Source organism: Lampetra fluviatilis, chromosome 77, assembly GCF_964198595.1.
Source record: "Lampetra fluviatilis chromosome 77, kcLamFluv1.1, whole genome shotgun sequence".
NCBI lineage: Eukaryota > Metazoa > Chordata > Hyperoartia > Petromyzontiformes > Petromyzontidae > Lampetra > Lampetra fluviatilis.
Genome location: NC_136351.1, coordinates 3,214,149 through 3,235,251, shown reverse-complemented (window position 1 = coordinate 3,235,251; position 21,103 = coordinate 3,214,149). Strand labels below are relative to the sequence as shown.

The 21,103-nt window shown below is 52.8% G+C and overlaps 1 protein-coding gene across 1 annotated transcript; it reads right to left on the bottom strand.

Moving 5' to 3' along the window:
* Positions 1–913: 913 nt before the first annotated feature.
* PSMC6 (proteasome 26S subunit, ATPase 6) lies at positions 914–20,570 on the bottom strand. Its single transcript, XM_078884053.1, has 14 exons — positions 20,441–20,570; positions 19,290–19,369; positions 18,504–18,543; positions 13,675–13,727; positions 11,956–12,023; positions 11,458–11,572; positions 10,460–10,547; positions 9,691–9,752; positions 9,031–9,154; positions 8,000–8,061; positions 5,159–5,279; positions 3,237–3,317; positions 2,712–2,783; positions 914–1,814 (listed from the first exon to the last, which is right to left on the bottom strand). Exons 1-14 carry the CDS (start codon positions 20,541–20,543, stop codon positions 1,696–1,698), a joined length of 1,188 nt encoding a protein of 395 aa, XP_078740179.1. The 5' UTR covers positions 20,544–20,570; the 3' UTR covers positions 914–1,695.
* Positions 20,571–21,103: the final 533 nt, after the last annotated feature.

Here is a 21,103-nt window from a genome sequence, read left to right as displayed (position 1 = left end):
CTTCGCGTTGCGTGACATTCCGTGACCCGTCAGCAGCAGGCCTTCAACACTTCACGTGTTCTCAAGCGCACCTAGCATGGCACAAGCGCGATGGTGACGTCATCGCCACTTCGTGAATGGCGGTTGTTGTATCACTAAGTCTTTATACTGATAGGAACCTCCTGGTTACACCAGCCCACAGGGGATTATTGTGTCCGTCCGTCCGTCGTGCATCCAAAAATGGGAGGGGTGGGGCTGGGTGGAGAGGGGAGGGGCTGGGTGGGGAGGGTGGGGCTGGGTGGTGGGTAGGGCTGGGTGGAGAGGGGCTGGTCACCCCGTGGTGCCCTTAGAAAACTCAACGTTTAACCTACTCACGCTGGCTTGTGCCCGCCCTCAGTCGGGCATATTTGCGGAATACAACACGCCGCCGTTGACTCTGGCCATTGACCGAACAACCCAACGTTCCTACCAGCTCCCTCCGCAGGAATGTGTTGTATATTTACGAGTATGTATCTCTGTATCTTTGTATCTCTACGAGTCTCCACATATCTCCGACTCTTATGTACCTCTAATATCTACATAACTAATTGGGGTCTCTACGTTTTCTACAGGTCCCTATCTATCTCTATGAATCTCTTATGTATATATATCTATTCATCTTTTACGAGTCTCTACGTATATTATCGAGGGAACTGGCTACATGGGATCACCATCATACGTGTAACAGATCAAAGTAAATTCAACTTAGGCTGCCTTCATAAACAGCTGTCAAGAGTGACTACAACACAGGCCTCCTGCTGCTGCTGCTACCGCTGGTATCGACCCTGACCACCACACACGAGTCCCCGAACTAACGTAGGAGACGAGAGCAGCCCGTCCTAGGAACTTCCTAAACCTTCCCACTCCTCCTCACACACACAGCGGACAAGTAAAACTCGTGCGAGTGTTTATTTGAAAACGTGTGGGGGGGGACACAAGACCAAACTTCACCATGCCGGTGCAACTCAAAACGCATGGCGCCCATCCCTGCGAGTCAGCGCTGAACTCTGATCGCACTCGGAACTCAACTGGAACATCGCCTCAACGTCACCAACAAACGACAACAATGCAACACGGCCACGAGGCCTCTACGTGAGTCTCTGTGCGAGTCCGTGTGAGTCTGTGTGTCTCTCTGTGTTTATCTCTGTGCCTCTGCGTGTGAGTGTGTTGATGCGTGTCTGTCTGTGTATCTGTGTCTGTGCGTTTCCCAGGCCTATGCGTGTCTGTTTGGGGAGCAGTGGTGCAGCAGTTCGTGCTACGCTGCGCTACAAACCCGGTGCCGCGAGTTAAATTCCGGCTCACGGCCACCACTAGTGACGATTATCTAAACCGGTCCTGGTCCTTCCTAGGTCGAATGAGCCTTTGCAGCGGTCTGTAAACATCGTCACTGGGGAAGTCAAAGACGGCCGGGCGTGGTGCTGGCCACCCACCTCCTCGTGTGCCGTGCCGGCCTTCATAGGTGCTCGCTTACAGCACCTGCCCCAACAGTCTGCTACAGGCTATATGTTAGATCAGTGTATTTGTGTCTGTGTGTGTCAACCTGTGTGTCTATCTGTGTGCCTATGTATGCGCCTCTCAATGTGTATGTGTGTGTCTCCCTCTGTCTATCTCTTCGTGTGTCCCTTTGTGTGTCCCTTTGTGTGTCGGTGTGTGTCCCTCTGTGTGTGCGTGAATCTGTCAAATGGGCTTGTAGTCCAGCTTGGACTCCAGTTTCTTTGACTCAGCCACCTTGCGCACGGCCTTCATGAAGTCCTCCTGCATCACGAACTCACGCTCCGCCCGGATCGCAAACATCCCTGCAACACCGCAGACACAGACAGAGTGGCCCCGGGTAGCCTCCACGCAGAGCAGGGGCAAGGGTCGTCCAGAGAGCACTCTCACACCGACGCCTTTGTCTCCCCCGGCGCTGAAGTGGGGCCACGGTGGCTAGGAAATGTGGACTGCCTCGCCCGGTATGCAGGAGGTCGTGGGTACGCACCCGACCCGAATGCCACGGTGACGAGGAGGTGTTAATTTCCTCACCCGGCCCCACCTCCACAGCTGGCCCCACCTCCACACCCGGCCCCACCTCCACAGCCGGCCCCACCTCCACAGTCGGCCCCACCTCCAGTCGGCCCCACCTCCACAGTCGGCCCCACCTCCACAGCTGGCCCCACCTCTACACCGGGCCCCACCTCCACAGTCGGCCCCACCTCCACAGTCGGCCCCACCTCTACACCCGGCCCCACCTCCACAGGCGGCCCCACCTCCACAGTCGGCCCCACCTCTACACCCGGCCCCACCTCCACAGCCGGCCCCACCTCTACACCCGGCCCCACATCCACAGCCAGCCCCACCTTTACAGCGAGCGTGTGAGTGGGTGGGTGAGTGGTTGACAGTGAGTGAGCGGGTGAGTGGGTAGGTAGGTGAGTGAGTGAGTGGGTGGGTGAGTGGGTAGCTGGATGGTTGAGTGGGTGCACGGGTGGATGGGTAAGTGGGTGACAGTGAGTGAGCGGGCGAGTGGGTGGGTGAGTGAGAGAGCGGGTGGGTGGGTGAGTAGGTGACAGTGAGTGGGTGACTGAGTGAGCAGGTGGGTGGGTGAGCGAGCGGGTCAGCGGGTCAGCGGGTGAGTGAGTGGGTGGGTGAGTGAGTAGGTGACAGTGAGTGGGTGACTGAGTGAGCGGGTGAGTGGTGAATGACAGTGTGATACTCACCAGCCTCTGTGCACACGTTCCGCAGGTCGGCTCCGTTGAAACCATCGGACAGCTTCACGATCGCCTCATAGTCTGCGCACACACAGACACACACACACAGACGGACACACACACCACACGGAAACGCGCACACACAGACACACGCACACACAGACACAACGCAAGGACACGCACACGGACACACAGACACGCATACAAGGACACGCACACACACGTGGACACGCACACAGACAGACACGCACACATGGACACGCACACACACAGGGTGATGGGGGTGATGGTGGTGATAGTGACGGCGGGGTGATGGCTGTGGTGGTCGTGATAGCGAGTGTGTTGATGTTGATGATGGTGATTGGTGATAATGTCATTGGTGATGGTGGTTATGGTGACATGGGGGTGGGTGATGGTGGTGATGTTGATGGTGATGTTGGTAGTGATGGTTATTCTGGTGGCAATGGTGGTGATGATGGCGGTGGTCATGGTGGTGATGGTGATGATATTGGTGATGTTGGTGGTGATGTTCACCGATGTCGCCGTGCTTGGTGATGGGAGCAGCGTGGATCTTCATGATGTCCAGTCGCCCTTGCTCATTGGGGAGTTCAATGTCTGATACACAACACAGCGCGACACAATTAACACACCACACACAATACACACGATACAGCAGAATAGACACACAACCACACGAAATACATACAACACACATGCTATACACACTATTTACTACCATAACGAGCCACGTTGGCCAGCCCCCCTCATTAATAATCATGAAGCGGTGACGTCTTCCAAATGGACCCCCTCCTCATTAATAATCATGAGCAGGTGACGTAACTCCACATGTAGTACCCCCCCCTCCCATTAATAATAATTAGCGGGTGTTGTTACTCCACATGGGGGGGCGAGGTGCCTCCTCCCCCCTCGTCAGCGTCAACTTACAACCCTCACTACAAAGGCAGAACCCTCACGTCACGCGATCTCCGTCACGCTGTTGGGACATCAAAGTAAAAAGGGCGTCATGACGAACAAGGGATTATCACCTTTTAATGAAATAAGTATGTCACCGCGGCCTTACCAATTGCACATTAATTGATGCAATGAATATCACGTCACGGTCTGCTTTTCGCTTGCAAGTTTCAGATTTACTGAAATACACCCGTCCTTGGATGGGCAAAAGGCTAGTCACACAATATAAACACAACACAAACTACACACACTGTACACAATACGACATGGTATACACATAACACGCATGACACACACGCAACACACGACACACAACACATGCTGTACACACAACACAGGCAATATACGCAACAAAGATAAAGTCCCACTGTATAGCCTGCAAAAGCCTGTTGGGGCAAGTGCTGTTAGCGAGTAGTGGCACCTATGAAGGCCGGCACGGCACACAAGGGGGTGGGGGTGGCCAGCACCACTCGTGGCCGCCTTGTCTCCTCTGTGGCGATGTTTACGACACACCACACACAAGGTAGTAATTTGAGGCTGAGTCGACCTAGGGGAGGCCCAGGACCGGTTCAGATAATCGTCACTGGTGTTGGCCATGAGTGGGAATCAAACTCGGGTCGCCGGGTTCGTAGCACAGCATATCGCTAACCGCTGCACTACCGCTCCCCATACATAACACACACAACATGGCCACACGATGCAAGCAACACACACAACATGATACACAACACATCCGAGTCTGTGAGTCTGTGTGCGAGTCTATGCGAGCCTGCGTGTGAGTCTGCAGCTAGATCACCTGCGCGCTCACACGCACGTGAGAGTCTGTGAGTGTGCGAGTCTTTGTGTATGTGTGCGAGTCTATGTGTGAGTCTCTGTTGGCACAGTAGGGGGCACAGGTGGTGCATCGGCCAGTCATCATAGTCGACCCATGACACCTGGGTCTGTCCCGTGACCTCCTGCCAGCGGGCGTTCGACACTTCGTGGTATTAACATGCACATAGCCTGGCACAAGCGCCGTGGTGATGTCACCGCTACTTAGTGGCGAATGGTAGTTGTTGTTGTATTGTTGTTGTGAGTCTGAATCTGTGGGGGTCTGAATCTGCGCGAGTCTGTGCGCGAGTCTGTGCGCGAGTCTGTGCGCGAGTCTGTGCGCGAGTCTGTGCGCGAGTCTGTGCGCGAGTCTGTGCGCGAGTCTGTGCGCGAGTCTGTGCGCGAGTCTGTGCGCGAGTCTGTGCGCGAGTCTGTGCGCGAGTCTGTGCGCGAGTCTGTGCGCGAGTCTGTGCGCGAGTCTGTGCGCGAGTCTGTGCGCGAGTCTGTGCGCGAGTCTGTGCGCGAGTCTGTGCGCGAGTCTGTGCGCGAGTCTGTGCGCGAGTCTGTGCGCGAGTCTGTGCGCGAGTCTGTGCGCGAGTCTGTGCGCGAGTCTGTGCGCGAGTCTGTGCGCGAGTAAGTGCGCGAGTAAGTGCGCGAGTAAGTGTGTCACTCACGGATCTTGCGGTCCAGGCGGCCAGGACGCAGCAGCGCAGGGTCCAGGGTGTCCGGACGGTTCGTGGCCATGATCATCTTCACCTTGCCCAGGGTGTCAAACCCATCCATCTGGTTCAGCAGCTGTAGGCGTGCACATGCAGCCACGGTATAGAGATACACACACGTATGTATACATATGTATAGTTTATATATAAACATACATTGACATACGCGTCTATACTCATGCGCACAACAGCCGCAATTCGCCAATGAGTGGCAGTGACGTCACCACGGCGCTTGCGCCAGGCTAGGTACACCTTGAGGCTTTTCGCTGCCAGGAGGTCAACGCTGTGGGTTATCTTCTATGATAGACTAGGTGTAGGTGGCCGTGGGACTGCCAGAGATGACTGGCAGATGCACACCACCTGTGCCCCCTTTCTGTGCCACCGTGCTGTATTTCACCGCCCAGTGCTCTGCTCGTTGTTGTGAGCGTCGCTCCTCCGCTGTTGGAGGGCGAATGCCTCCAACTGCCCAGTAGCGTCCTTCACGAGCCTCCTCCAGAGGCCAATCTTAACACCGCTGGTACCGGTCTTCGGCAAGTCCACTCAGTTACAGATCCTCCTGCACCACATCAGCTCCATCTTTCTCTAACTAGTGCCATGCCCATTTAGCCCCCTCAATCCAGCCAAACAGAAGCTGCTTGAGCATGCGGTGGCTGGGTATGCAGGCTACATGAACCCAGCCAACGCAGCCTAACTTGCCGTAGCTCACTGATTATGGGAATGTGTCCAGATATTTGAAAGATCTGTGAGCTTCTCACAAAATCCAGCCTGGTTAAACCCAGGATGGATCATAGGCAGGCCAGCCTGAATTCTGGCCTAGAAGAGCCAAAGCTACGTGCAGAGCAACAGGTCAGGTAGCTTCCAGACAGCATTACGCAGATGTAATGGGTTCCGGAGACATTTGTAGAGGTAACTTCTTTATTCCACTCCAACAGCACTCCAACAGCACTCCAACACTCCAACTCTCCACACTCCTGATACTCTGTTACAGCCTAGGTACACAGCCTAGGTACACAGCCTAGATACTCTACTCTGGCTACGCTCTGGAACTCGCCCTCACAAGGTCGTAGAGTCGGGAGTTCCAGAGTCCCACCACTGGCTCTCACAGCGTCCCAGGGTCCTCCGATGGCTGATCTTGGGTTTTGGGTCTTGAGCTACGACTGGGCCCTGATCGTCCAGGGAGCTCTCCTTTTATGCCTGGTCCAACGAGGGGTGGGGCCGTGTGCGCCACCAGACATCCCACAGAGCACACACAGCCCGCCCCCCGTTGGCGGCGCCAAGAGGCTTAAGCACCTGAGAACCCAACGCCTGGTGCCAAGAGGCTTAAGCGTCTGGACCCGCCTGGGAACCCAACGCCTGGTGCCAAGAGGCTTAAGCGCCTGGCCCACCCAGGGTCCCAGAGCCCCCCTTCCTTCTTATGTCACTACACAGATGACAAAAAGACAATGCCGCTCGACTGATCTTAATTGGTTTACCAATAGAAAGCCATCCCTTGACCACACCCAGGCATCAATCAGTTTCCTATTTTATCTGTACCAGATGTAAATTGTACCGGTACATCCATAGAAAGCTTCTCCAACTCTGTGGTCAAAGATGATGTTCAATAATACACAGGGTCAAGAGAACATCGCTGTCGCACCCCAAAGTGAATAGGGAATAGCTATGACTCCTGGCCACGCAAATTTACCCGGGCCGGCCCACCATCATGAAGGTCCTTAATGATTGTGAGCAGAGATTCAGGGATTCCGAAAGCACGAAGAAAAACGCAGAGTCCAGGTTTATTGATGGTATCATAGGCCTTGACCAGGTCAATAAAGCAGAGATGTAGGTCCCACTGAAATTCCCTACACCTCTGCTGTAGCAGACGTACAGATAAAATGGTGTCCATGTTAGACCGGCCTGAAACCAAATTGGGGCTCCGCAAGCCTCTCCTCAGCATGCCTGGCAAGGGGGACCTTTCACGGCACACTTAGGAAGGAGATGCCCCGGTAGTTGTTATAATCAGTGTGGTGTCCCTTCTTAAAGAGGGGGAACCACCAGGGCATCAATCCAATCCTGTGGAACCCATCCTGTGGTCCAGACAGTTGTAATGATATCACAAACGGCAGTCTGCACACACATGTCACCCTCCCTCAGCAGTTCGTTTGGGAGATCATCTATGCCTGTTGCTTTTCCTGGTCTCAGACTGGATCACTCTTCGTGCTTCCTCAACAGATGAGACGTCAGCCAGCTACTCACAGGGTGCGCTTAATTCCTCCAATATTTCAGTTACAGCTGCCCCAGCAGTCATCCCCACCCTGTCTCGTGATGTTTTATGGGCTGAGGGATTTCCCTTCCCCCAAGACCTCACAGAAATGCTCAGAAAACCTGCAAACCAGTTTCTGGGGGTCGGAGATTGGATCACCTTTCCTTCCCTTAAGGATGGTAATCTGTGTGGCACTGCAAGTTACTTTTTTTTATGGAGTCAAATAATGATTTGTGAACGTGGGCTACTGACTGAGGCAGATTCCTCAGAAACCCGCACCCACCACTGATCCTTGCAGCGCCATATGGCTCTCCGAACCTCCAAGCGAAGGCTGTGGTAAGCCTCCTCATTCTCTGACGTGGGATGTTGTAGACAGCCAGGGTCTCTGGGAAGGTCTGCACTGCATACCCAAAGCAGCTGCAATGAGCCACAACCATGAACCTCACCCCTTGGCATCAGGAGGGGGGGATGATGCCAATCCAAGCTGCAGGCGATGATGAAATTCTCACCTGCAACTCTCTCACACTCTCTCTCACTCACTCTCACCCTCTTACCTCCATCAGAGTTCTCTGGATCTCTCTGTCAGCTGATGTCCCCTCTGAGAAGCGACGCCCACCTACACACAAAGACACCCCATGTAGCCAGTCTGTTGTGGCAAGTGCTGAAAACTAAATGTTTTATTTTTCCAGGTAAGGCCCACTGAACTGCATAGCTCTTTTTAAGAAGTGACCTGGCCACCACAAATGAGAGCTCAACGGAGCGGCTAATCATCACGTGGAAATGTATTGCAGCCAAATACTCTAAACGTGGAGGGGAAAAACCAGAGGACCTGGAGAATAATCTACATCACCACAGGGAGAACATGCAAACTACAAATATACAGGCATCAGGGTCGGGATCAAACCCACAAACTCCTGTATACCAGGCGAAGTAGTCAACATCTCCTAGCCCCCATTGTGTCAGGGTTTGTATCGGACCGACGAACTCCTGCATACCAGGCAAGGTAGTTAACATCTCCGAGCCACTGCACCGTATTGTGACTCGCGAAATGCTGATAGCGAGTAGCAGCACCTTTGAGGAGGTGGTGTGGTCAGCACCAGGCCCGGCCACCTCTGTCTTCCCCCCATGCTGATGTTTACACAACGTACCATGGATTAATTTAAGGCTGAGTTGACCTAGGTGAACCCCAGGACCAGTTCAAATATTCACTACTGGTGTTGTTGGTCTTGAGTGGGAATCGAACTTGGGTTCCAGGTTCATAGCACAGTGTGTCTGTATGCGTATGTCTCAGTGTGTACTTGTGTGTGTCAATATTTCTGTGTATCTCCGTGTGTATCTGTGTATCTCTTAGCGTGTATCTCTGTGCATGTGCATCTTTCCCTCTGTATCTCTGTGCATGTGTATCTGTGCGTATCTATGTGTGTCTTTGTATCTGTGCGCGTGAATCTGTGTATGTACCTTTGTGTATCTGTTTATATCTCAATGTATCTGTGTGCATCTGTGTGTGTATCTCAGTGTTATCTCAGTGTTATCTGTGTGTGCCTGTGTACCTCGGAGCACGTGCATCTCTCTTTCTCTCACTCACCGATGGCGTCGATCTCGTCCATGAATATGATGCAGGGTTGGTGATCGCGGGCGAAATTGAACATCTCGCGGATAAGTCGTGCGCTCTCCCCAATGTACTTGTCTACTATGGCGCTGGACACCACCTGGACACGGGGACACGGAGTGGGTGAGTGAGTCTGCATGTGTCTCTGAGTCTCGATGTGTGTGTGAATGAGTCTTTGTGAGACTGTGAGAGTCTGCGTGGGTCTCTGTGTAAGTGGGTGAGTCAGATTGAGTCTGTGTGAGTGGTGAGTGTGAGTGGGTGGGTGGGTGCATGGTGAGGGTGAGTGAGTGAGTGGAGAGGGTGAGTGGGTGGGTGAATGGGTGGGTGAGTGTGAGTGATGACGGTGAGTGAGTGGGTAAGTGGGTGGGTGGGTCAGTGAGTGAATGGGTAGGTGGGTCAGTGCATGGGTGGGTGGGTGAGTGAGTGGGTAGGTGGGTGAGTGAGTGCATGGATGGGTGGGTGAGTGAGTGGGTAGGCGGGTGGGTGAGTGAGTGGGTAGGTGGGTGAGTGCATGGGTGGGTGGGTGAGTGGGTAGGCATGTGGGTGAGTGAGTGGGTAGGTCGGTGAGTGCATGGGTGGGTGAGTGAGTGGGTAGGTGGGTGGGTGAGTGTGAATGAGCGCAACTGTGGGGTTCACCTTGAGGAAGTTGCAGTCAAGTTGGCTCGCCACGGCCCGGGCTAACAGAGTTTTACCAGTGCCTGTAAAACAAGAACGCACACGTATACACACACGTACATGTGCACAAATACACACACGTATATACAAGAACAACAACCGCCAATCGTCACTAAGTGGAGGTGACATCATCATGACGCTTGTGCCAGGCCATGTGCACCTTGAGGCCACGTAAAGTGTCGAACGCCCGCTGACAGGAGGTCACGGGGCAGACCCAGGTACCACGGGTCGACTGAGATGACTGAGATGACTGGCTGATGTACCACCTGTGCCCCCTACTGTGCCAACTTGCTGTGCTTTAGTCACCCGGCGCTCCGCTCGTTGTTGTGAGCGTCGCTCCTCCGCCCTTCGAGTTGTTGGAGGGCGACTGCCTCCCACTGCCCAGTAGCGTCCTTCACGAGCCTCCTCCACAGGCCGATCTTGACACCGCTGGTACCAGTCATCGGCAAGTCCACTCAGCTCCACATCCTCCTGTACCACATCCCTCCATCTCTTCTCTAGCCCGTGCTGCCTCCGTTTAGCCCCCTCGATCCGGCCGAACAAAAGCTGTTTGGGCATGCGGTGATTGGGCATGCGGGCTACATGACCCAGCCAACGCAGCCTTGCTTGCCAGAGGTGCTCACCGATGGGACTTTGTCCACATGTAAACACACGCGCATACATACGCACACACACGCGTTCGTGCATTGTTTACAGGTGGGGAGCGGGGGGGGCCCGGCGTGTTGGTTACCGGGGGGCCCGTAGAGGAGACACCCCTTGGGGGGGGTGATCCCCACGCGCTGGAACAGCTCCGGGTTGAGCAGCGGCAGCTCAATCACCTGCTCACTCACACGCACGTGAGAGTCTGTGAGTGTGCGAGTTACTGCGTGCGTGTCTGTGAGTGTGAGAGTCACTGCGTGTGAGTTTGTGAGTGTGCAAGTCACCGCGTGTGAGTCTGTGAGTGTGCGAGTCTCTGCGTGCGAATCTGTGAGTGTGCGAGTCTCTGCGTGTGAGTCTGTGAGTCTCTGCATGAGCCTGCGTGTGGTGAGTTTGTAGTTCAATCACCTGCTCCCTCACACACACGTGAGACTGTGAGCATGTGAGACTCTCTGAGCATGTGAGTCTCTGTGTAAGGGTGAGTGTGCGAGTTGTCTGCGTGTATTGAGTCTACATGTGGTGAGTCTGCGTATGAGTCTGCAGCTCAATCAGTTGTTCGCTCACATGCGAGTGAAACTGTGAATGTGGGAGCCTGTGTGTGGCGAGTCTGTGTGTGGCGAGTCTACAGCTCGATCACCTGCTCGCTCGTACGCCCATGACACTGAGCGTGCGAGTCTATGAGTCTGCCCGAGTCTGTGAGTCTGAGACTGACAGTCTGCGTGTCTCTCTATGTGAGTGGGTGAGTCTGAGTGAGACTACGTGAGACTGAGAATCTACATGCGTCTGTGTGTGTGTCTATGCGTCTCTGTGTGAGTGAGTCTGAGTTTGCGTGCGTGTCTTTGGGAGTCTGAGTGAGTCTGTGAGAGTCTGTGAGGATGAATGTGTCTCTGTGAGCCTGTGTGCGAGTCTGTATGAGCTGAGTCTGCGTGTGTGAGTCTGAGTAAGCCAGTGAGCCCGAGTCAGTCTGTGAGAGTCTACGTGTGTCATTGGGAGTCTCTGTGTGACTGAGTGAGTCTGAGTAAGAGTCTGTGGCAGTGTGCGTGTGTCTCTGTGAGTCTCTGTGTGAGTGAGGTGGAGGGGGGGGTTGCTTACCTCTCGGAGTTCCCGGATCTGCTCGGTGAGCCCCCCGATCTCCGAGTAGGAGACCTGGCCCGGGTCTTCGTGGGACATGTTGTACACCAGCGGGTCCACCTCTCTGGGCAGGTACCTGGGGAGAACCACGGCGGGGCCTCGCTCACCCAACCACTCACCAACTCACCCACTCATTCACCCACTCACTCACTCAGCCAATCACTCAACACCAACCCCCCCCCCCCCACTCACTAACTCGCCCACCCACTCACCCACTCACTCAACCACTCAGCCACCCACTCACTCAGCCACTCAAATATTATGATGGTTCTAATGGTGGTGTGCTAATGGTGGCGGTAGTGATCATGGTAGTGATGGTGATGATGGTGGTTGTGATGATGGTGATGATTGCAATGATGATGATGCAGTGGAAGAGGAGCAGCTTTAACCCTGTCTGGGAAATTCCACATTCACATGGCAAGGGCAGGAGATCCAGTGGGAAGCACTGGGTGACCCCACCTCATGATGGTTAGCGTGGTCATGTCCAGGGCCACTCGGGTTCCTGCCTTCAACTTTGACTTGTCCAGCTACAGAGAGAGACAGACAGATATACAAAGAGACAGATACTGAGAGAGATATCTAGTCACACTGAGACATACATAGATATCGAGAGCGACGGAAATATGCAGACATATATATATACGCAGAGATAGACAAAAACTGAGATATATGATATACTGAGAAAAAGATCCACACAGATACAGAGAGACAGACATTAAGATAGATACGCAGATACAGTGAGAGGTACAGATATAGAAGCACATGAGGGAGTGGTGTCACCAGCACCGTACCTGGCCACCTTTGCCTCCCAGTGCTGACGTTTAACACACTGGAGGCGCTTATTTTGAGGCCAAGTCTACCTAGAGGAGGCCCATGACTGGTACTGATATTTGCAGTCACTATCCACTGCACCACCACTACCCAACACAAAGACAAAGGTGCCCCGCACAGTCTAGAACAGACTGTTGGGGCAAGTGCTGTTAGTGAGGAGCAGTGCCTATGAAGGCCGGCTCTGTGGCACGCGAGGGGGTGAGTGGCCTGCACCACGCCCGGTCGCCTTCGTCTCCCAGTGGTAACGTTGACGACACACCACTCCTTCGGATAATCACTTGAGGGCTGAGTGGACCTAGGAGAGGCCCAGGACCGGTTTGATTAATCGCTATCACTGATGGTGTTGGTGGCGGTTGTGAGCGGGAATCGAACTTTGGGTCTCTGCTGGGGTTCGCAGCGCAGCACAGCGCTAACCGCTGCGCCACAGCTCCCCTAAAGACACACACAGCACACACAGCCTACATGGGACACACAGCCTACATGGGACACAGCCTACACGGGACACACAGCACACACAGCCTACACGGGACACACAGCACACACGGGACACAGCCTACACGGGACACACAGCACACATGGGACACAGCCTACACGGGACACAGCACACATGGGACACAGCCTACACGGAACACACAGCACACATGGGACACAGCCTACACGGAACACACAGCACACATGGGACACACAGCACACATGGGACACACAGCACACACAGCACGCACGGGGACACACAGCACACATGGGACACAGCCTACACGGGACACACAGCACACATGGGACACAGCCTACACGGGACACACAGCACACATGGGACACAGCCTACACGGGACACAGCACACATGGGACACAGCCTACACGGGACACAGCACACATGGGACACACAGCACACATGGGGACACAAAACACACACAGCATGCACGGGGACACACAGCACACAAGGAGACATACAGCACACAGAGATACAAAGAACACACAAGGCACACAGGGGACACACAGCACATGTGGAGTGCTCTGTCCCGCGGTGGCGAGATGTTGACTACCTCGCCTGGTATGCAGGAGGACATGGGTTCGATCACAACCCCGATGATGCTTGCTGCTGTATATTTGGAGTCTGCGTCTCTCTCACCCCGTGGTCACATGGATTTTTATCCGGGTCCTCCAGTTTTTCCGTCCACATTTAGAATCAATGTCACGCGTTTAAGGGTATTTGGCTGCTATAAATGTCCACGTGATAAGCCACTTCGTTGAACTATCATTTGTGATAGCCAAGTCACTTCTGAAAAACAGCTATATAGCTCAGTGGGCCTTACCTAGTAAAATTAATATAATGTATAGTTATATAGTCACCTGTCTGCGACATCCGACCACATAGCGAGGCCCATTGGTAGCCTTCACGATAACTGAGACACAGAGGGAGAGAAATCATTGTCAATATCATGAACATCACAATACCTGGGACACAGACAGGCCGGCATTCTCACTCACAGACATACACGTATACACCACAACAACACCACTAGGTGGTGGTGACATCACCACGGTGCTTGTGCCAGGCCAGGTACCCTTTCCGGCCACGTGCAGTGTCGAAGGCTCGCCGACAGGTGGTCACAGGACAGGACCCAGGTGCCATGGGTTGACCGACTGAGATGACCGACAGATGCTTCCCACTAAGCCAATTTCTTGTGTTCCCGCCGTCTGGAGTTCTGCTCGTTCTTCTGAGTATTGCTCCTTCGTCCTCCATCTGGGTTAAACCCAGGGTGGATCGTAGGCAGGCCAGCCTGAATGTTTCAAACCGGCGCAAAGGTTCCATTCCTCCAGTCTAAATAAAGATTCTGATTCTGACAGAGAAGTCTCAATGTTTCGCGAGCATAGAGAAGGGAGGGCATAACAATGGCCGAAAAGACCCGAAGCTTCATGTGGAGCAACAGGCCAGGTAGCTTTTACACAGCGTTACGCAGCCAATGAAGAGATGTCACCAGACGAATTCCGAGTGAGACCTCCGTTGCCAAACCAGATTTGGTCATAAGCACACTGCCCAGGTACGGGAACTACTCCACTCTCTCCACAACTGCCCCATCCACTCATGGGGAGTTATGGGGATGGGAGTATTTGATAATGTATAAAAACCCAGCCAAGTGCTATGTTTTGGTGGGGCTGATGGTAAGGCCCCAGGTTCAACAGCAGCGCCTCTAACTCCTTCTCAGAGTGAGCAATAATCAACAGATCTTTTTCGATTTAAAGCTTTCGTGACTGCAGGGATTCATATTCTTGGTTCTTTCGGTAAAGTCACGTATTATTTTATTATTATTTTCCTTCTACGTGACTTTACCGAAAGACCCAGGAAGATGACTCAACAGATCATCAGCATACGTAACATGGTTAATTAATAGGGAGCCATCTCTTTACCCGGGCATCGATCAGCCTCCCATTGTATATGTACCAGATGGAAATTCCTCTGGTACATAGTCAAAGATGATGTTCAATAGAACATGGGACAGAGGACATCCCTGTCACACCCCAAGGTGAATAGGGAATGGCTCCGACTCCAGGCTACACAGCTTTATCCAGGCCTGCCAACCATCATGAAGGCCCTTAAAGATTGTGAGCAGAGAGTTAGGGACTCCAACAGCACAAGAATCTAGAGCCCTGGCCTTATGATGGTATCATAGGCCTTGATCAGGTTAATAAAGCGGAAATGCTGGTCCTGTTGATATTCCGTTCACCTCTGCTGTAGCAGACGGACACATAAAATGGCGTGCGTGCAAGTCCGCCCTGGCCTGAAACCACATTGGGGCTCCGCAAGCCTCTCCTCAGCGTGCCTGGCAAGGCGATGTTAAATAATCCTTGCCAGGACCATTCCCGGCACACCGAGGAGGGAAATGCCCCTGGAGTTTTTACAGTCTGTGTGGTGCCCCTTCTTAAAGAGGGGGACCACCAGGGCATCCTTCCAATCTGCAGAACCCGTCCTGTGGTCCAGACAGCTGTATTGATATTACATAGGAGAGTCTGCACACAAACGCCACCCTCCCTCAGCGGTTCACTTGGGAGATCATCTCTGGCCGACACTTTACCTGGTCTCAGGCTCTAGATTGCTCTTTGTACTTCCCCAAATAATGGTAGCCAAATATCTCCAATATTTGCGGAAACAGCAGTCCCAGCGCAGGGTTATCCCAACCTTGCCTCGATATTATCTGGGCTGAGGGATTTCCCTTCCCCCAAGTTACTCATAGAATTGCTCAGCAAATCCTTAAGGATCATAATAGGTGTGGTGCTAATGGAATTAAAGAGTGATTTGTGACCGCGAGCTACTGAAGCACTTTCCATCTCCATAACAATCCGCGACCACCACTCTATCCTTACAGGACTACACGGCTCTCCGAACCTCCAAGCAAAGGCCACATTGAGCCTCCTCATTCTCTAATGTGGGATCATGTAGATGGTGGGAGCGGGTACACTGCTTTTTCTCAGCTAGCCAGAACATTTCTTGTCAGCCAGGGTCTCTGGGGAGGTCTGGACCACGTACTTCATGAATCCAATAGAATCTGCATGAGCCACAGTCCTGAACCTCACCCATTTCCCCTCGGCATCAGGAAGGGGGAAGCATGTCAACCCCAGCTGCAAGCGATGATGAAATTCTCGCTTGCAACTTTCATCAGCTAGCTGAGAGCACGTCACTTTGGGTTTGAATGGGGTCCTAAATGGACACCTACCACCGGAGTGGAAGAATGGCAGGTGCATTTTCCAGATGGCAAGCTGATGGTCAATGGGCAGAGCAGCACCATGATAGATCCTGGTGTTAAAGACATGGGCCCGAATTCTCGTATCACTATCTAGTCCAGCAGATGTTCTTGCTTAGACCCGGCATGCATCAATGTAGTTGTGTGGATGTGCCAATGCTGGAACGTGTTGGTGATTACAAACCTATAAGCTGCACAGAAGTCTAACAGCCTCCTACCGTTGTTATTGAGCTGATTTGGCCCATGCATTCCAATCACCTGCATCCTAAACAGGCATTTAAGTCACCTGATAGTCACTATCCCGAGAGCCACTTTGGCTAGCACCTGTGACAGGTCATCGAAGGCATGCGACTCATCAGCTTTGCCTACATCCCTCCAATGATGTTCATCTTAAGTAGGGGTGTAAACCAACCACCACCACCATTCTTAAACTCCTGGTGATGGGGAGGCAAGCCCACAGTCACTTTGGACTCAAAGCTTCCCACACCTCACCTCCACACTCCCAAACCCCCTTCATTCTTTTGTTCAGAAGCAGAGCCACTCCCTGTTGTTTGGAAGTTTCCTGCCCTGTGTGCAGGACTGTCCACACATCAAGGAGCAAGAACCAATCCACCGGACCCTCTTGTAATCCAGAGGTCCAGGCAATACCGCTCCATCTCCCGACGGCGTTTGTGTATGTCATTGGTTTTTATTCCAATTAAAACTAAAATAAAATAACTTTATCGGTACCAAGGCTCCCCACAAGGCCATTCTGGAGGGATGTGTGGCACAGTATGGCGCCAGCTATCGTAGAGTACGGCGGTGGTGTTGCTACGGTTCTCTGCGGTAACAATGTCTTCATAAAAACGTCGCTACTACACCTCTCTAAATAAAATTGACGCTGAACCGCTCGCGCCTTCCGAGATTCAGCAGTGAAGGGGACACCCACCACCCGGCAACTTACAGACGTCTCATAACGGGAAACGGTTGATATATTTTATTTGTGGTTTTAGTGGTAATTAAATTTAAGGTGGAGGGGTCACAAGCCCCTCGCGCCAGTCCAGAGCCCACGTTGGCCACTGTGGCGGCTGTGATCGCCATGAGGGCATCAACGGATTGGCATTGCTCACAGCCACCACAGCGTTACTGTAATGTAGTAACTCGGCGGGAGACGACTTCACGGGTAGCACACTCTTTATTTCACCAAACTCGTTCACAGGTGACTAACACCCACTTAGTATCTCGGGTGACAAACACCCACTTAGCTACCCTGGCGACTAACGCCCACTGAGCTACTCGGGTGACCAACACCCACTTAGCTACCCTGGCGACTAACGCCCACTGAGCTACTCGGGTGACCAACACCCACTTAGCTACTCGGCGACTAACGCCCACTGAGCTACTCGGGTGACCAACACCCACTTAGCTACTCTGGCGACTAACGCCCCCTGAGCTACTCTGGACACTCCCTGCCCGGGGTGTCCGTCTTGACTGTGGGTCCCCAGCCCGACCCACGTGGGCGTCGGACCCCGGGTCCCACAGTCTCGCCTCCGAGCCACACAGGGCCCCGGTCCCTACAAGGACGGCGGGACTAGGGGTCTCGGGGCACTAGGTCTTCAACTCCGTCTTCGATCTTCAACTGGATAACTCTCCCCGAGTGCTCTCGCGCGTCCCCCTTTATACCCCACCTGCGGACGTCGCTGCGAGCACCCATCCTATTCGACCAATCACTGGGCGCTGGCTACGATCCTGTTTTCCCACATCTCAGCGTGCCTCACCATCCACGCCGCGCCGCCCCGTCATCTGTCACTCCCGGCGCGCGCGTCCATACCACGCCCACAACGCGTGCCCAACCCCGCACCCCGTGCCGCCCCGTGATCCATCACTGTCACAGTCGGCGCACGTCAACACCACCACTACATTACCAACAATCAACCATCGAGGAGGTGGCGGGGGGGTTTAAATTACCGAGCAGTGCTACCCAAATTACACAGACATGGAGAGGCAGCGAGAGACATGACACACAGTAACATCGTGACCACCAAAGATAAAGATCCCCCGTATAGCATTAATAGACTATTGGGGCAGGTGCTGTTAGCGAGCACCTATGTAGGCCGACACGGCACACGAGGGGGTGGGTGGCCAGCATCACACCCGGCCGCCATTGCCTCCCCTTGTGGCGATGTTTACACATCGCACAAGGTACTCATTTGAGGCTGAGTCGACCTCGGGGAGGCTCAGGACCTGATCAGATAATCGTCACTGGTGTTAGCTGTGAGCAGGAATCGAGCTCGGGTCGCCGGGTTCGTAGTGCAGCGCTCTAACCGCGACACTTCCGCTCCCCACAACCACAATCACCACCATCATGACCACCACAATTGCCATCACCATCTGTTGGAGTTGGTCTCCACAGACTGGGCCCTGCCATAGGAATGTGTAATTTCCAGAGCCAGTTCTTACATTTGTCCTCAGTGAGCTGTTTGAGAACCTCTCCCACAATCTGCAACACAAAAACAGTTGGTGAAACACTCGCAACGTGAAACACTCAATAGTCACACTCAGCCACTCGGTTATTCACTCACTCGCTAAAAAACTCATTCAGTGACACTGGGACAAACTCAATAGACACACTCAGCTACTCGCTCGCTCACTCACTAAAATACTTATTAAGTGGCACTCTGTGACACACTCAGACACTCGGTTATTCACTCACTCACTAAAAGACTCATTTAGTGACACTGTGACACACTCAATAGTCACACTCAGATACTCACTCTGTTACTCACTCAAACACTAATTCAGTGACTCTGTAACACACTCAATAGTCAAAATCAGGCACGCACTCACTCATTCAGTGACAATGACACACTCAATAGACACTATCAAAAGACACTGAGCTACTCACTCGCTCACTCACTAAAATACGTATTAAGTGGTGCACTGTGACACACTCATTAGACACACTCAGACACTCGGTTATTCACTCACTCGCTAAAACGCTCATTCAGTGACACTGCCATACACTCAATAGACACACTCAGATACTCACTCGGTTACTCACTCAAACACTAATTCAGTGACACTCTGTGACACACTCAATAGCCACACTCAGACACTCACTCAAACACTCATTCAGTGACACGCTTTGACACACTCACTCAATAACCACACGGTCATTCACTCAATGACTCCCGAGGCAGTAATGACTGTCCTTTAGCGAGTGGTGGTAGTGCCTTGTGTCTGTACCTGGCCCACGCTCTGCAGAGCCTTGAGGTCGTTCTCGGACTTGTCATACTGCTTAGTCAAATCCTTGAGCTGTTCACGGACTGAGAGACACCATCACCACCATCATCATCATCAACACCACCATCCACACCACCATCAACACCATCATTATCATTAACACAACCATCATCAACACCACCATCATCAACACCATCACCACCATCATTATCATTAACACCATCACCATCATCACCATCATTATCATCAACACGACCATCACTACTACCGTCATCATCAACATCATCACCACCATCATTATCATCAACATCATCACTACCATCGTTATCATCAACACCATCACCACCATCATTATCATCAACACCATCACCACCATTATTATCATCAACACCACCACCATTATTATCATCAACACCACCATCACCACCACCGTCATCATCAACATCATCACCACCGCCATCAATGATAACAAGAGTGAGTGATAGTGAAAGTTCGTGACGGTGAGTGGCGGAGTGATAAGTGAATCGTCTTGGTTCTTTCGGTAAAGTCACGTAGAATGGAAATACTAAAATAAAAATAAAACATAATAAAATCATTCTCACGACGTTTCGGCCACAACGCAAGCAGCCGTCCTCAGGTGAATAACAGGTCTGTCAGAAAGACAGCGTCTGAATCATTTTATTATGTTTTATTTTTATTATTTCCATTCTACGTGACTTTACCGAAAGAACCAAGAAGATGAATCCTTGCAGTCACGAAAGCTTTAAATTGATAAGTGAATGTTAAGGAGTGTTAGTGAGTGATAGTGATGGTTAGTGAGTGAGCGGATTGATAGTTTATAGAGTGTAAGTGATAGTGAGTGCAAGTGAAAGTTCGTGAGGGTGAGTGGCGGTGTGAGTGATGGTGATAGTGTTAGTTAGTGATGGTGAGTGTTAGTGATAGTGTCAGTTAGTGATGGTGATAGTTAGTGATGGTGAGTGATAGTGATAGTTAGTGATGGTGAGTAGGTGCCGGAGTGCGAGGGCTTGAGGCCTTGCGGGATGAGGCGGTGACTCTGCACAATGCGGGCGAGGCCGCTCCCTGTACGCGGCGCGTGCGGGTGAGCGCTGGCGAGGGGTGAGGGGCGAGTGGCGAGTGGTGAGGGTGTCGCTCACGCTCCCGCAGCCTGCCGTCCACCTCCTTGTGCTCGAGCAGCTTCTTGCGGTGCTCGTGCAGCGCCGCGTCTCGCTCCGCCATTGCTACTCCTTGCACTGACATGACGTCACTGGCACTCGCGCGCTCGCGTGACGTTGCCGCTACTCGCATTTTGACGTGACGTCACTACCGCTCGTACTGGTGTGACGTTTCTAGTGTTCGCTCTGACGTGACGTCACTACTACTTGTACTATTGCGTGACGTCCGTCCCCTTCTCGCACTGGCAAAATGTCACTACCGCTCGCACTACATGACGTCACTACTACTCCAACTGGCGTGACGTCATCCACTGCTCGCATTGGCGTGACCTTACTACTCGCACCGACGTGAAGTCATTATTGTTCGCACTTGCATGACGTCACCTCTACTCGTACCATCGTGGCATCATCCCTATTCGCACGGGCATGACGTCACCACTACCCGTACTGTCGTGACGTCACTACTGTTCACACTTGCGTGATGCTACGACTGCTCGCACGGGCGTGACGCTCCTAGTATTCCCACTGGCGTAACGTCACCACTACTCGTACTAACATGACGTCATCACTGCTTGGTCTGGCGTGACACTACTACTCACGCTGGCTTGACGTTACTGGCGTGACCTCACGGGGACGCTCACACTG